Source organism: Gorilla gorilla, chromosome 17 (assembly GCF_029281585.2).
Source record: "Gorilla gorilla gorilla isolate KB3781 chromosome 17, NHGRI_mGorGor1-v2.1_pri, whole genome shotgun sequence".
Taxonomy (NCBI): domain Eukaryota; kingdom Metazoa; phylum Chordata; class Mammalia; order Primates; family Hominidae; genus Gorilla; species Gorilla gorilla.
Window position 1 is genome coordinate 86,200,814 of NC_073241.2, and position 17,317 is coordinate 86,218,130.

The 17,317-nt window shown below is 36.3% G+C and overlaps 1 protein-coding gene across 4 annotated transcripts in view; it reads left to right on the forward strand.

Annotated features, from left to right (window-relative positions):
- WDR7 (WD repeat domain 7) overlaps positions 1-17,317 on the forward strand; it is a 377,480-nt gene that overhangs the window by 222,315 nt on the left and 137,848 nt on the right. For all 4 annotated transcript variants that reach the window (XM_004059459.5, XM_055368194.2, XM_019014016.3 and 1 more), the window contains one exon: positions 5,899-6,120. In XM_004059459.5, coding sequence (XP_004059507.1) covers positions 5,899-6,120 — 222 coding nt within the window. The remainder of the gene's footprint in view (positions 1-5,898; positions 6,121-17,317) is intronic.

Here is a 17,317-nt window from a genome sequence, read left to right on the forward strand (position 1 = left end):
GGGGGAGGGGAGCTTGGTTTGCTTCCTGTTTCAAGAATACTATGTAAAGAGTAAAATATATAGTACGTGAATCTAGATGCTGTGCCACAGAGCTTTTCCTCCTTGTGCCTGTTCTTATACATAAACAAAGTTGGTTTTAAATGCATATCCTGAGATACAGATTATCAAAATGTTAAATATCACTTTTTCTAGAATTAAGGTTCTTCTAAACACAGAGGCAATGATTATTGATTTTTTTTTCTTCTTAGTATGGTTACGCATTTAGGTGGTTTTTTTCCCCCTTTAGTTACCATAGCTATCACAGATTGGTGTCACACTTTGAATCTGTAATAGCATATACCTGCTAATACTTTTTACTGACATTTCCCCTCTGTCTTTAAAAAACTAAAACTTTCCATGAAGAGAGAGAAATGCATACTTTGGTATCAGACTAGAAGATATTTTAATTATTAATTTAAAATATTTTATAAGAAATATAATTCACAAAATATGATTTATCATGGCAAAATAATTTGTAACATTGGAGGGGCATCATTATTAATCAACCTGCATGTGATCTGAAATATCCTATACAAAATTCAACAAATTAAGAAAATGGTTCATAACTAAACTTTTATGTGAGCAATTAGAATAGTTTTAAAGGTAAATCTATTATCTGTGGACTCCTTTTCGATTTTTCCTTTCTATACACTACCTAAAAGTGAATGGCAAACATCCAGAACTAACTTTAAAAAAAGAAAAAGAATAAAGTGTGATGTGCGGAAGCTAAGAAACCATAACAGCAACAAGAAGAAATCTTTTTTATACTCATAATTGCACCAAACATTTTAGGAATCCAAGTAAGTAATACTCTGGTGTTACCATCTTAGTTTTCTAGATAACCAATCCTCCTTTTTCCCTTACATACGTTAAGCCACTTTCTCACTCAGTTCTTTTTCAATTATTAGATTCTTTATAATATCCTATAATTTCCATTTCTTAGACTCAACTAGGTCTTCTTGCCAACATCCAGATTTTTTTGTGCCTTTCAGCACAGCTAAACAATGGAATTTAAAGTGTATACTATAAAGTCATGTCCTCCAGAAGTTTTTTAAAGTCAGCTTCTGGAAAGGCTGTATCTACTTTTGTTGCCAGGATTGTTTTGTTCTGTTTTGTTTTCATCAGTAATTTTTAAAAGAACTTAGGATATGATATCTCAAATCTTTCTGCCATATTTCCATCTTCTCAGACCTCACCATGTATCGTAAAGCTCTCCACTTCCTGTGTCTTCTGTTTAACATCACAAAACCAAATCCACTGTAATCTCTCATCTTGATTTCTACAGTACCCCCCAAGTGATCACCCCACTTCTAATATTCTTTATACTATGCTGACAATGGATTTTTGAAACCCTAAATCTAATTAAGCTATTCTGTAGTTTAAAACCCATCTTGCATACCTTCCCACTGTTCGTGGGATATAAATTGGAATGTGCATATGACCTACAGAATCATATATGATCTGGCCCTTGCCTGCCTCTCCTGCTTCATTTTCTGCAGTTCTCCTCTAGGGTTATAGAGTTCCAGCCAACTTACCTGTCCTTGAAATGGAAATCCACAGACTCTTTCATGCTTTAAGTTCTTAAACATACTGTTTTTTCGATCCAGAAAGTTCTCATTGATTCTGTAACTTACACATTTCCAATGCCTGTTTAGTAGCCCTTAAGTTCAGTGAGGGCAGGGCTTTACTTAACTGTATTAATTTTTATCTAGCATAATCCAGGCATACACAAGACCTGCAATTCTTACACGTTGAATAACTGAGTTCAATAATGGATGGAATGAACTGCCACCACCACTGGTTCTTATTGTTCTTCACCTGATCATTGTGTGAGTCTTCTTTTGGTTTTCCTTGACACCAGTCTTGTTTGACCTCACAATTCATCCACCATACTGCCACTACCATGATCTAACAGTGAATGAATCTAACATCACTACCTTATACAAAACTATTTAATGGCTTTCAATTAGCCATAGGTTAGAAGTCTTCAACTTGCCGTACGAGGCCTCTCATGGTTTGGCACCTCTTTAGTTTGCCTTACCTCCAGTAATACAGAATGACAAAGTAAAACAAATAGATAAAATAAAACAAAATACCAAAAAGTATTCAGAGAGCCTTGCTGCTAATTTCCGGGTTGGCATACCGAGCTTTGAGTGACCTTTGTTATACTCATTTAATCAACATATAGCGCAAAGAACTGAAAGCGGCCACAAAAACTGGGTGGATTAGTATTAGAAAGAGCAGAAAGCTGACCTCCAATCAAGATGGCTCCAGGAGTTCACTTTTTTAATCCTTCTGTGCCAAATACATTGCTATGATGGATAAAGTATACAAAGAGAAAACCAAAGAGACATAACTAGGCTCAAAAAAGGTATCTCTGTGGACCAGTAATGAAATAGAAATGTAATGATCTGGGCTGAAACCATTAGCTACTTTCCAGAAGCAGGCTTTTGGCTCCTATGAACTAAACAGGACTTACAATACATCATGAATAAAGTTTAAAGCCAGGAGCTAGGCTATGGCTTCCTCAGTTCCTGAAAAGACATTGAAAAGATCTGAGTGCATTGCTACTCAGAAAATTTGATAAAGAAGAAGAGGAAAATGCATGTATTAAATACGTGACTGGCAATGTTAACCATAATGTAAAATAGTGAAAATAAGTGAGTTCTATTCAACACAAGAAACTAGAAGCAAAACAGAAGAAAGAGATAATCTAAAGACAGTAGAAGGAGAAATAATAAAAATAAGAGCAGAAATTAATAAGATAGAAAGCAATGATACAAAAGATCAAAACCAAAGTACTTTTTAAAACTAATTTGGGGCTGGGCACAGTGGTTCATGCCTGTAATTCCTGCGCTTTGGGAGGCGAAGGCAGGAAGATCACTTGTGGCCAGGAGTACAGGACCACCTTGGGAAACATAGTGAAACCCTGTCTTTACAAAAATAAAAATAAAAACCAAAACAAAAATAATCTGATAAAACATATATTTCCAGCAAAACTTTAAGAAAAGCATGAAAAATAATATTAGAGAAGGTATAAATACACAGTGTTTAAGGGATCCATATCTGCTGATATACTTGAGTTTTTTTAATCATATAGAGAATACTGTAAATAATTCCATACCAATAAATTTGAAAATGTAGATGAAATAGATAATTCTTTTAAAATTATGATCTGCCAGAAATGACTCAAGAAGAAGAAAGTCAAACTAAATAAGGAGCTATTTATCATAAATATTCCTTCCTTCATCCTGCTACTTTTGCCACCATATCCTACCCTCTGACTTCACACAGGGAGTGTCTCGAAATGCAGACTCTTAATAGTTTTAGAGGAGAACTTTCATGAAACTTCAAGAATCCTTCAACTGTTTTCAAGGAATGATGGAAGGGGGACCTCAGGGACTGAGAGTGAACGTTACTTAACTCATTTTTGAGGCTCGTATTATGTTGATACTAAGTATAGAATACGAAAAGAAAATTATAGACCAGTCTCACTTATGGACATGGATATAAAAAAGCCTATTAGCAAATTTAGTTCAGGGTCTGTCTGTTGGTGTGTTTATCTGTTGGTGTTATCTATCTGTCACTGCTTATCCATGCATACATTTGTTTATCCAGGGTTTACCCCAGATATGGAAGCATAGTTCAAGGCCAGAAAATATATTAATTTATTTCAGGTAACATTGATATAATTATATAATAGATATAAAATTTGATAAGGTCAGAATTGTGGTGACCTTTAGGGCAGGAGGGCAAGGCAGTGAGGTCAAGACACAGTCCATGGTGGGCTTTGATAATACCCAGATTAATTACTTTATAAAAATTGGAAACCTTTGGAAAAACATCAGTATTTTATAAGGTTCATTAGTTGTGTACATGTTAGTCATGATTTCTTTATATATTTTCTACTAATTCTGTGGATGCTTATAATATTGCATAATATCAAAAAATAATGGTAGACTATTTTTAGAATAGAGTAGAACTAAAAAATGGTAGAACTATGTAAGTCTTAAAAGAATGTAGCAAGAGTGAGGTTAGGAAAGGAAATTTTAAGAAGTAACATTATGTGTTAGGTAATTTCCTATTATGCCCTGTTTATTGATATTCTAATCAAGATATACAATTGTTTTAATTATTTTTGGGTATCCTTCTAGTCTTTCTTCTGAATATGAAACTATGCTGAGCTTTGCTCCAGTAACAAGTATTTCTTCAAATATCTGATTGCTGTTTTGCATTCTGGGCCATACTGGATGAAATAATCATCCTTCTCCTCCTCGTATGGCCCATCCCTCTTATTGCCTGGAAAACTTACCCTTTGAGTCTTAAATCCAATGTGCTCTCTTTTTTTCATGCACTTGTGAGATTCTTAGAAACCTGAGCTGTTTATTTTCATGCTTGTTATTTTCTGATCCAAAGTAGATGCCCAATAAATATTTGTTAAATTAATGGGCACATTAATAAATTACTCAATGAACAATCTTTCTAAAAAAACAAATGTACTGAGATAAGATGTATGTTCTATAAAATTTATCCTTTTAAAATGTGGAATTCAGTGATTCTTAGCATATTTGGGGTTGTGCAGATATTACCTCAATCTAATTTTAGAACATTTTCATTACTCCCTAAAACTAGTACTTATTAGCCATTGTTAACCATTTTACCCCCACTCCAGCCAACCACTAATCTGCTTTCTGTCTCTATGGATTTGCCTATTCTAAACATTTCATATAAATGGAATCATACAATATATGGTCTTTTGTGACCAGCTTCTTCCCCTTAGCGTAATGTTTTCAGCGTCATTTATGTGGCATGTATCATTACTTCATTCCTTTTTTATTGCTGAGTAATCTAATTTTGTATGGATATACTTAGATTTGCCACTGAAAGTAATGGCAAATACTGCAATTACTTTTGCACCAACCTAATACATTTTCTTTATTCTTCAGTTGATGGACATTTCAGTTGTTTCCAAGGCTATTTTGAATAATGCTGCTGTGAGCATCCATGTCTTTGTGTGTACATGTGTGTCATTTCTGTTTGGGAGATACCTTGGAGTGGAGTTGCTGGGCCACATGGTAACCCTATGTCTAACTTGTTGAGGAACTGCCAAGCTGTTTTCCAAAGTAGTTGTGCCATTTTTATCATGCCCAACAACAAAGCATGAGGGTTTCCATTTCTGTGCATCCTCAACAGCACTGTAATGGTCTTTTTTATTGCAGCCATTCTCATGGATGTGAAGTGGTATCTCATTGTGGTTTTGCTTTGCATTTTCCTAATGACTAATGATGTTTAGCATCTTTTCATGTGCGTGTTGACCATTCATACAACTTTGGAAAAATATCTATTCAGATTGTTCTTATTATTGAGTCATGAAAGTTTTTATATATTCTGGAAATAATTTTTATTAGGTGATTTGACAATAGTTTCTCTGAATCTGTGGGTTGTCTTTATCCTTTCTTGATTCTGTCTTTTCAAGCACAAAAGTTTTTAGTATTGATGAAATCCTATGTAAAATTTTTTAAAAATTACTTGTGCTTTTGGTATCATATCTAAGAAATCATCATATAATCCAGAATTACAAACATATACACCTATGTTGCCTTCTTAGAGTTTTTTTTTTGTTTGTTTTAGCTGTTATATTTAGGATTATGATCAATTTTCAGGTTTTTTTTTTTTTGGAAGGTTAGAGATAGGGGTCTGTCTAAATTCGTTCTTTTGCATGTGAGTAACCATTTGTCCTAGTGCCATTTGCTGAAAATGCTATTCTTTCCGAATGTGCAGTCTTGAATGTTTTTCTAATCATGTGTCTTTTTTTATATTGATTTGTTTTAAATTGAGATTCTATGTTTTGGTCTTCAGGTTGCTTATCAAGTGTCCCACAAATGAAAAAAATTTCTACATCTTATGAGGAAAGACGGAAGCAAGCTACTGCTATTGTTTTACTTGGAGTAATAGGAGCTGAATTTGGTGCTGAAATTGAACCTCCTAAACTATTGACCAGACCTCGAAGCTCTAGCCAAATTCCTGAGGGATTCGGGTTGACTAGTGGTGGATCCAACTACTCACTGGCCAGACATACTTGTAAGTTTTAAAATTTCTAATGCTGATCTGTTGCTTCTGAATACATATTATTTGTCAGCAAAATCTCATAATATTGAATATATCCTGAGTTTTAGCTCATTTAGATTGCTTGCATGAAGTTAGAAAGCAGTACAATCTGGCACATTTCCCATTAGTTACAGTAACCTGAACTCCTTTTTAAAAGTTAAAACATCGTCTTTTAAATGCTATTCTTAAAATAACACATTTCTGACCTTTGCATTTTTGCATTGTTGCTCAAGATTTTAGCCAGAATTTATGAAAGCTAGATTCAAGTTAAAGCTTTTAAAATAATTTCTGGAAAACTATGCAGTTTGTTCTGAATGTGGTTTGAAAAGTCAGGACTGGGGTGGAACACCAGTCTCTTCTTTTGAAAAGAAAATATATTCATTCTCCTTTCAATAAATAAATTCTCAACACATATTTGTTAAATTAATGGGCATATTAATAAATTTGTATATGTGATAATACATATAAATAATACATGGGTTTATGAAAAAGAGCATACATTATGAATTATGAATTAATCCTGTAATTTAAAAAATATTCCAGTAACAGTTTTTAAATGACTATAGACTATAACAATCAAAATTCAAAGGGCTGTGTCATTCTACTCTCTTTGGTTCTGTGCTTGGTATGTTAATAATAGGTAAGCGTGCTTTAAAATAAGCTCTTTTGGTTCTTCAGTGTCAGAATTCCTTTCAGTAAGGTCAGAGTGGCGTGTGGCACCATATAGCAAAATTATTTCTAATAAATTGTGTCCTCTTAAGAAACAAATATAGTCCAACTGAATACATCACAAAATATTCTTGTAGAACAAAATGCAATAGATCCTTTTGCTTTTTTGGCCTTTAAGCAAGAGAAAAAGATGCATGTTACTTTGTTATTTATGACAGCAGTGAACTTCACTGGACCATTGCCACATACTCTTGCTGTAAAACTGAGGGCCATGTTAGTGACTTTTATTATAAAAGCCCTTCAATAGACTTAGCTGCCCCTCCTATAACTGTTTTTTGAAAGACTTCATTCAACAAATACTTATTAGTGATAATCTCTTGATCTCAGTTTGAGAATCAGAGTAATAACATTTAAATTTAAACAATACCACCACCAACCATAATGATGCAACTATTATGAGCACTATTTTTTTTTTTTAGCTCTTTACATGCATTACCTCACTTCATCCTCATAATAACCCTGTAAAGTGGATCCCTCTTATCTCGATTTTATGCATAAAGCTGGTGGGGCATAGAGAGGTTTAGTTAACCTGGCAAGGATCATACCTCTGGGAAAGGAGTTTTTGTTTCCATCTAGTCTGTTGTTCCAGAGTTCATGCTTTTGACCATTATGCAAACTGCTGCTGTTCAGTGGCTCCCAGTTGGAAAGGGCTTAATGACTAATATGTGCTGTAACTTTACAATTTATTGATTTATTTTATTTTATTTTTTGAGACAGAGTCTCTCTCTGTCACCCAGGCTGGAGTGCAGTGGCATGATCTTGGTTCACTGCAACCTCCTGCCTCAGCCTCCCAAGTAGCCAGGATTACAGGTGTAGGCCACCATGACTGGGTAATTTTTGTATTTTTCATAGAGACGGGGTTTCCCCATGTTGGCCAGGCTGGCCTCAAACTCCTGACCAGAAAGGATCCACCCACCTCAGCTTCCCAAAGTGCTAGGATTACAGGCGTGAGCCACTGCACCTGGCTATAACTTTACAATTTAAAAAACACTTTCTTTCCTGTCTTTCCCCTCATTTGATCTTCAAAATGAACTTAAGACTTCTTCAAAGTGACTCAGCCAAAAAGTAGTAAAACCTAAACTTGAACTCAAGTGTCTTGCGACCTGAGAACCGTTTCCCTTCTCCACCTGGGCACATTACTCTCCCTCTACGGCGAACACTACATGCTTACTGGCTCCTACCTCCCCACTCGGGCTTATTTATCTTTTCTCAAGTTCTTCAAGATCCCTGCTATCCATTCCTAAAACCCTGCTTAAATCTCACCATTTCTACAAAGGGCTCTTTAATTAGTCTAGCTTATCTGTCACTTCAGACAGCCCAGGACTTAACATATGTAGAGTAGGTCCTTATTTAGAAGTTTGGCATTAGACTATCAGAGGTTAATGAAGCTTTGACATGATTTGGTGTGGTGGCTTTCAAACTTTTTTGCTCAATATCTCCCTGAGAGTGTCAAGAAATGTCTAATCCTTTGCACATTTTATGTTGACAGCTACAACTTTTTAATTGCAAAATATATTTTCACAGTATCTTGAGGAGATTGTGAATATTGATGTTTAAAAATAAAACTTATGGCTCTTTCTAATATATTCAGTAGAATATTTAACTATTTCATATCCATCATCATCAATTTTTAATAAATACCTGAAGAAACTTCCCATTAAAAATCAGAAATCTTAAATCCTTTATTATTTTCTTTGAAGTGGAAATTTCTACCCTCACAGTTTTAGGGAAGGAGTTCATTAGCAAATTTAGCACCCAGAAATCAATTCCTTTAAACTACCTAGGTCTTAAACTATTTGTGCTTCTAAAACTACCTATTCCTTGAAACTTTTAATATACTCCCGTTTGAAGAGGGTTACCTATTTTGAAGACCACTGATTAAGTCTAACATATTTTGTGTAATTTCTCAACACCATCCTTTTGTATTTGATATTTTCCTGCAAGGACAGTGAAAATAAATGCTGTTTCCTTTAGAATTTTTCCATTGCTTAGTACAAATATCTGTATATAAATGTAGGAACGGCTGGGCATGGTGGCTCACGCCTGTAATCCCAGCACTTTGGGAGGCCGAGGTGGATGGATCGGGAGGTCAGGAGATTGAGACCACAGTGAAACCCCATCTCTACTAAAAATACAAAAAATTAGCCAGATGCGGTGGCAGGCGCCTGTAGTCCCAGCTACTCGGGAGGCTGAGGCAGGAGAATGGTGTGAACCCGGGAGGTGAAGCCTGCAGTGAGCCGAGGTGGCGCCACTGCCCTCCAGCCTGGGCAACAGAGCGGGACTCCGTCTCAAAAAAAAAAAAAAAAAAAGTAGGAAGGTGGTAAATAAATGAATTGCTGATTGGTTGCATTCAGGCTCTGGGCTGGATGCTGGGTAGGTTAGTTTACTTCTCATTATCCTAGTTATGTAAGAGAGTACTGTTGTCATCACTTTTCTAACCACAGTTTATCTTTACACAAAATTCTGTTATTTGTGAATTAGCTTCGATATGACTTTTCTTTTAACTGTAATAATTTTATTTTTTAAATTTTTATCTGTTTACAGCTTTTTAAAAGTCCATTTAATCTCTCAGTCTTGTTTTTTTGTTTTTTTGTTTTTTAATTTCAATAGGTTTTGGAGGACCAAGTGTTGTTTGGTTACATGAATAAGTCCTTTAGTCATGATTTCTGAGATTTTGGTTCACCCATCACCCTACCAGGGCACACTGTACCCAATGTGCAATCTTTTATCCCTCACCCCTCTTCCACCCTTTCCCCTGAATCCTGAAAGTCCATTGTATCATCCTTATGCCTTTGAGACATCATAGCTTAGTTCCCACGTATGAGTGAGAACATATGATGTTTGGTTTTCCATTCCTGAGTTACTTCACTTAGAATAATGGTCTCCAGTTCCATCCAGGTTTCTATAAATGCCAATATTTCATTCCTTTTTATGGCTGAGTAGTATTTCATGGTGTGTATATATACCACAATTTCTTTATCCAGTCATTGATTGATGGGCATTTCGGCTGATTCCATATTTTTGCAATTGCTAATTGTGCTGCTATAAATATGGGTGTGCAAGTATCTTATTCATATAATGACTTGTTTTCCTCTGGGTAGATACCCTATATTGGGATTGCTGGATTAAGTGGTAGTTCTACTCTTAGTTTTTTAAGGAATCTCCACACTGTTTTCCATAGTGGTTGTACTAGTTTACATTCCCACCAATGGTGTAAAAGCGTTCCCTTTTCATAACATCCATGACAACATCTATTATTTTTTGATCATGGCCATTCTTGCAGGAGCAAGGTGGTGTCGCATTGTGGTTTTGATTTGCCTTTCCCTGATAATTAGCGATGTTGAGCATTTTTTTCATATGTTTGTTGGCCATTTGTATATCTCCTTTTGAAAATTGTCTATTCATGTCCTTAGCCAGTCTTTTGATGGGATTGTTTGTTCTTACTGATTTGTTTGAGTTCCTTGTAGTTTCTAGATATTTGTCCTTTGTCAGATGTGTAGATTGTGAAGATTTTCTCCCACTTTGTGGGTTGTCTGTTTACTCTGCTGGTGGTTTCTTTTGCTGTATAGAAGCCTTTTCATTTAATTAAATCCCATCTATTTATCTTTGTTTTTGTTGCATTTGCTTTTGGGTTCTTGGTCATGAAGTCTTTCCCTAAGCCAATGTCTAGAACGGCCTGAGAACCACACTCCCATCCCCCACCACGGCTGCAGCAAGCCAGGCCCAAAAAGAGTCTGAGCTCAGACATGCCTAACCCTGCCCCAACCTGATGGTCTTTCTCTACTTGCCCTGATAGCAAAGACAAAGGACATAATCACTTGGGAGCTCTAGGGCCCTACCCACCACCTGATTCTCCCTATACTACCATAGCTGATGCTTTCTTGAAAGCACCACCTCCTGGCTGGAAGCCAACCAACACAAAACTGGTGCAATAAAACTACAACTAAGGATGCTCACAGAGTCTATTTCACTCCCTGGCCACCTCCACTGGAGTGGGTGCTGGTATCCATGGCTGAGAGACCTGAAGATGGTTCACATCGCAGGTCTCTGTGCAGAATGCCTCAGTCCCAGCCCAGAGCCCGGTAGCTCTGCTGGCTGTCTAGACCCAGAAGACAAATAACCATTACAGTTTGGCTCTCAGGAAGCCACATCCACAGTGGAAGGGGGAGAGCAGTACATCAAGGGAGCACCCCATGGGACAAAAGAATCTGAACAGCAGCCTTGAGCCCCAGATCTCTCTGACATAGCCTATCCAAATCAGAAGGAACCAGAAAAACAATTCTGGTAATATGACAAAACAAGGTTCTGTAATACCTCCAAAAGATCATACTAGCTCACCAGCAATGGATCCAAACCAAGAATAAATTTCTGAATTGCCAGAAAAAGAATTCAGAAGGTCAATTATTAAGCTAATCGAGGAGGCACCAGAGAAAGGTGAAGTTCAACTTAATGAAATCAAAACAATTATATAAGATATGAAGGGAAAAATCTTCAGTGAAACAGATAGCATAAATAAACAATCACAACTTCTGGAATGAAGGACATGCTTAGAGAAATGTGAAATACACTGGAAAGTCTCAGCAATAGAATCGAACAAGCAGAAGAAAGAACTTCAGAACTCAGCTGGGCGCGGTGGCTCATGCCTGTAATCCCAGCACTTTGGGAGGCCCAGGCGGGCGGATCACGAGGTCAGATCAAGACCATCCTGGCTAACATGGTGAAACCCTGTCTCTACTAAAAAAAAAAATACAGAAAATTAGCCAGGCATGGTGGCGGGCACCTGTAGTCCCAGCTACTCGGGAGACTGAGGCAGGAGAATGGCGTGAACCCAGGAGGCGGAGTTCGCAGTGAGCCGAGATCACGCCACTGCACTCCAGCCTAGGTGACAGAGTGAGACTCTATCTCAAAAAAAAAAAAAAAAAAAACTTCAGAACTCGAACACAAGGTTTTTGAATTAACCCAATCCAACAAAGACAAAATAATTTTAAAAGAATTTTTAAAAATGAACAAAGCCTCCAAGAAGTTTGGCATTTTGTTAAATGACCTGAGACCTAAATGACCTCTCCTGTTTAAACCTAAGAATAATTGGTGTTCCTGAGAAAGAAGGGGAATCTAAAAGTTTGGAAAACATATTTGAGGGAATAATTGAGGAAAACATTTGCACCCTTGCTAGAGATCTAGACATCCAAATACAAGAAGCTCAACACCTGAGAAATTTATTACAAAAAGATCATGACCTAGGCACATAGTCATCAGGTTATCTAAAGTCGAGATGGAGGAAAGACTCTTAAGAGCTGTGAGGCAAAAGCACCAGGTAACCTATAAAGGAAAACCTATCAGATTAACAGCAGATTTCTCAGCAGAAGCCCTACAAACCAGAAGGGATTGAGGCCCTACCTTTAGCTTCCTTAGCCAAAACAATTATCAGCCAAGAATTTTGTATCCAGCGAAACTAAGATCCATAAATGAAGGAAAGATAAAGTCTTTTTCAGACAAACAAATGCTAAGAGAATTTGCTACTACCAAGCCAGCACTACAAGAACTGCTAAAAGGTCTAAATCTTGAAACAAATCCTTGAAATACACCAAAATAGAACCTCCTGAAAACATGAATCTCACAGGACCTACAAAACAAAAATAAAAAAAAAAACAACAAGGTATTCAGGCAACAAATAGCACAATGAATAGAATAATACCTCATATCTCAATACTAACATTGAATGTAAATGGCCTAAATGCTCCACTTAAAAGATACAGAATGGCAGAATGGATAAGAATTCACCAACTAAGTTTCTGCTGTCTTCAAGACACTCACCTAACACATAAGGACTCATGTAAACTTAAGCTAAAGCGGATATCTTTTTCTACAAAAGATATTCCATGCAAATGGACATCAAAAATAAGCAGAAATAGCTATTCTTATATCAGACAAATTTTAAAGCAACAGCAGAAAGACAAAGAGGGACATTATATAATGATAAAAGGACTTGCCCAACAGGAAAATATCACAATTTTAAATATATATACACCTAATACTGGAGCTCCCAAATTTATAAAACAATTACTACTAGAACTAAGAAATGAGATAGCAACACAATAATAATGGGGGACTTCAATACTCCACTAACTGTGATAATTTTATTTGAAAATTGTTACTACTATCACTAGAAAAAGAGGAAAGAATTAGGGGAAAAAAGGGATTTGAAAAGCTGTGGCAGAGTAGAAATATATTTTTCAAAGAAATCTTGGGAACTGAAGGGCCTTAGGACTGCTCATTTGGATTGTTAAAAGACGGGAAGTTGAACTATATGGAAAGGGGTTCTGGAGTGTATTTCTGGCATGAGCTCAACCTGGGCTGAACGGCACTATGGGGAGGGACTTTTGCATGATTTCTCCTTAACTTTCCCAATGAAGATAAATAAAATTTATGCAAACATTTTAAATATTTAAGTGTTTTAGAACCTGGCCTCTTCTTTGAGCATTTTGAATAAAGGACTAGATATGAGAAGGGAAGACTGCAATGCTTCCTAGTAAATTCTATTTATGAGAGATTTTGGGAAGTTTCTAGCAGGCAAGGAATAGTGTGTCAGAATGAATGATATAGTACCTCATAGAAACAATTTAAAATGTGTAGAATGTCCTTGATATTTTTTTTCCTTTCTTGTTCTTAGCCTATTTTATTTTAACTGCTATAAAAATATTTTAAAGGTAAACATGGATTTGCTTTTAACTTTTATCCCATTAACCTATTTTTTTTTTTTTCCTCAGAGGTCTTAAGTTCCTTGATGGTAATTTTGCCAACCACAGGGATTTTCAAGACCTTTCTTATTTGAATTGGGATGTCTTAATTAAATTTAAATTTGTCAGTTTAAATCTTGCTCTCCTGTTTGAAAACAATTAGATGTCTAAATGACCCTCTGTCTTACATGTACTCTTTTTGATCAGTCATGTGTAATATTAACCTATTATAATGTTAACCTGCTGGAAGCTGTTATATGTATTGTCATGTTTGTTTATGTGGCATTTAGAATGCATTGCTACCATTAAATATTTACTCTTTATGGCATCCTATTGAATGAGAGAATAATTATTATCCTCATTTTGAGATAAGGCCATTAAGATACAATATTTAATGAACTTTAATTGCTAATGTAGTTAGAGGCATAGATAGTGAGTTCTAACCTTCCTCCTGAAGCATTCTGTGAAAACCCATAATGTAGTGAAACCCCAGTTATCCACATTGATGGGAGGAAAGAATGACACTGATGCGTAATTCAAAAGCCGTACTTAGTTTTGTAACGTATCTTATACTTTTTTGAACATAGATGAATCTTTTATGGGAGTTACACTTTACATATATTGAAATCACATATCGAAGACAAAGCTGAAGGACTCTGAAGATTAATGAGAAGCCTAGATTAGGCTAGTGTTACGTTGTGCCCTTGGGTAAGCTATGTATCCCTCTGGGTTGCAGCATTCTCTTGCATAAAATGAAAGGCAGGAGCTATTCTGACTTTAAAACTTCTTTTGGTCCAAATAGTCTTCTGCTCCTGAAGTGAAATACAAAGCATTTCAGGAAATTCATCTCCTTCATCACCTTCCGATTTTCTTCTCCATGCAGGGATGGCTGCTGTCTTGTTTTATATCAGCACACTTCAGTGGAGATCCTTCTGCATTTTTATTCCAACCCACAAATGAGGCATTATTAGAATGTTTTAAGGTATTATTTATGACATTACCTTATAGGTCTTTTGGTTCATTCTTTCATTGGGTCTCTTCTGCTCATTTTATAATTGTGGAATTATGCTGGCACATCTGTAGTAAATTCCATTTTGCTCTCTCATTAGCTTTTTGACTTTGGGCAAGTGTCGTAAGTCATTTCCCGAGGCAGCAGACTCCAAGGCAGATTTGTGTGCAGGGGTATTCTTAGGATCAATATCTATCTTAAGGGGAGTGAAACAGGATTAGGCAGAGGGGGAAGTTGAATTGTGTTTTAGTTACATAGAAGGCCTCAGTTGATTTGGGGGAACTCTGGAGCTGGGATGACCCTTCAGACTTGTCCTGAATTAGGGATCAGGGCTCAACTTTAATATCCCCTTGTCAGTCAGTCATTGGATTGGGAAAGGGTTGGGAGGCCTAGGAAGGGGATGTAACTTTGGATAAGGCAGCTTTCCTTATCCTAGGGCAAAGCCCACAGAGGGATTCCACTGAGACTTGTCAGCCACAGACACAAGAACTTAGGGAAGTGGGGACTTCAGTCATGATGGGGAGGAGATGGACAACCTTGCCAGCTTCCTCTGCAGCATGCTACTAAATTACGTGTGTCCCAGTTCTCTTTCTATTTTAACAAATGGAGAGAGGAAGAAACTGTCATTTATTTAACACCTTTTTAATTCCAACTCCATACATATCTCTTGTTACCCTGAAAGATATTTTTGTCCAACACTTAGCACAATATGAGGCATGTTAATAATTGATCATTGACCATTTACTCTTTGCCAGACATTTTGCTGTATACTTGACGTGTATTATTTACTCTCTTAGTCCTATCAAATAAGTACCATTGCTATTCTCATTTATCAGATGAAGAAACTGAAGCTTTGCTTAGTACCACTGAATATATTTACTAAAGATTTCTAAAATTGGATTAAACTTTGTGCAGACAATAAATTGAGGGCATAGGTTAAATTTTTTAAAAAGATTATACTGCTAAAAAGTACGAAGCCTGGACTGAAACACCTGTGTTCTAACTCTAAAGCAGCATATTTTCACCATTCCACATATTTTTGTGTGTTATAAAGAAGATTCAGAACTGCTGCTACAGAGAAGAGAGGAGGGGATGCCAGCAAGTACCAGGTCACCTGTGAATACGGACATCTATTGAAGCTTTCATTTAGGAATGTGCTGTTGCTATGGATATGCATAGACATAAAAAATTCACATATCTGGGCTTTGGGAATGGCTTTCTCTTTGGTATGAGATACACTAGAGATAATTAATTTTTTCCCACAGTGAGTCTTTAGAAATACTGCAATGCTGGCCAAGGTACATGATCTACCTGCCATTACGTGGAAAATGCCACATTTATGTGCATTTGTGGTTTTTGTTTTTGTTGCTGTTTTCCCTAGGAAAAGCATGCACAGATTCCATGAAGTTCTCAAAAGAAGGCCATTAAATAAAAATGGATAAGAACCACTGCGGGAGTTTGTTGAAATAATTGCTTACCTGTTATTATGACTTTTTAAAACAATATAGTTACAGATTAGTTCAGCCACAACACTGCACCACTAAATGGAAGCCTCAATTCTGCCTAAGGGATATTGCAATTCTATGAACTTGTATTTCAATTTTTATATTGTTCTGGTGCTGTTTGGTTTTTTTGTTGTAGTGTACTTTGTGAAAATGATCCCCCAAGTACTCCCTGTGCTTTTTAATCATGCATATTTTATTTAATGAATAGGTTAATATAGGTTGAGATTGATTTTATAATGAATTTATTTCCTAGATTTTAAGAGAAGAAAGTGAAGCCAAATTTCAAATGTTTTATTAGCAAGCTTACGACAATGCCACAGAATTGCAATTAATAACAAAACTAGTGGTAGTTGCAAGTTATGTTAAAAAGTAGCAACAATGACAAGCCATTTGCAAGGATAAGCAATAGCAAAAGAACAGATATTCTTACCATTCACAAACAGTTATCAGATTGTGTTGCTGAACTGCTGCTGTGGCCATAGAGATTGTATTTCTGTTTGATTTCCTTTGTGTTTCCAACCTGGCCATCCTGGCACTTGGAATGAATCTGGCCTTCCTATCTGGCTCCTTACTCTCTCCTCTCACTTGTTTGTTCTCAGTGCACTAACTCAGCGTCCCATGTTCCTTACCACCACCTCTCACTTGTATTTTTATCTTTGAAAATCATCCTGGTTGCAGATGCCACTGGACTTACATCACCATTACATCTGTGTTTAGACAGTGACTCTTCACTTCAGCTATGTACTCAAATCACTTGCAGAATGCTTTTAAAATGTGAGTATCTGAGCATTTAGGTAGTCTTCCTGTTCAGAAAGCCAGGGGCGGGATTCAGGCATCTGTATTCTTTTTAAAACTTCATATGTAATTTTGATGTGTAGCCAGAGTAGAGAGACCCAGTAGAATCTAGAATCTTTTACAGTTATTTTAAATTGAGTATTTTATGGTAGCTGTAGTCATTAAACTACCTTAATGCACAAATTGTACCTTTTCTTTACATTTTCAAATGGAAGAGATAACGGGAACTAATCAGAGTGAATAAATGACATTTATACTACTTTCAGAACTAATTCTTTAGGTAGTTCAGCCTTTTTATTGTGATTTTGTTATTTGGGAACCAGAGCTTGGTTTTGAATCTTGGTATCAGCACATCACAGCTGTGTGGCCTTGAATACTTTGTGGCTCGGTTTCCT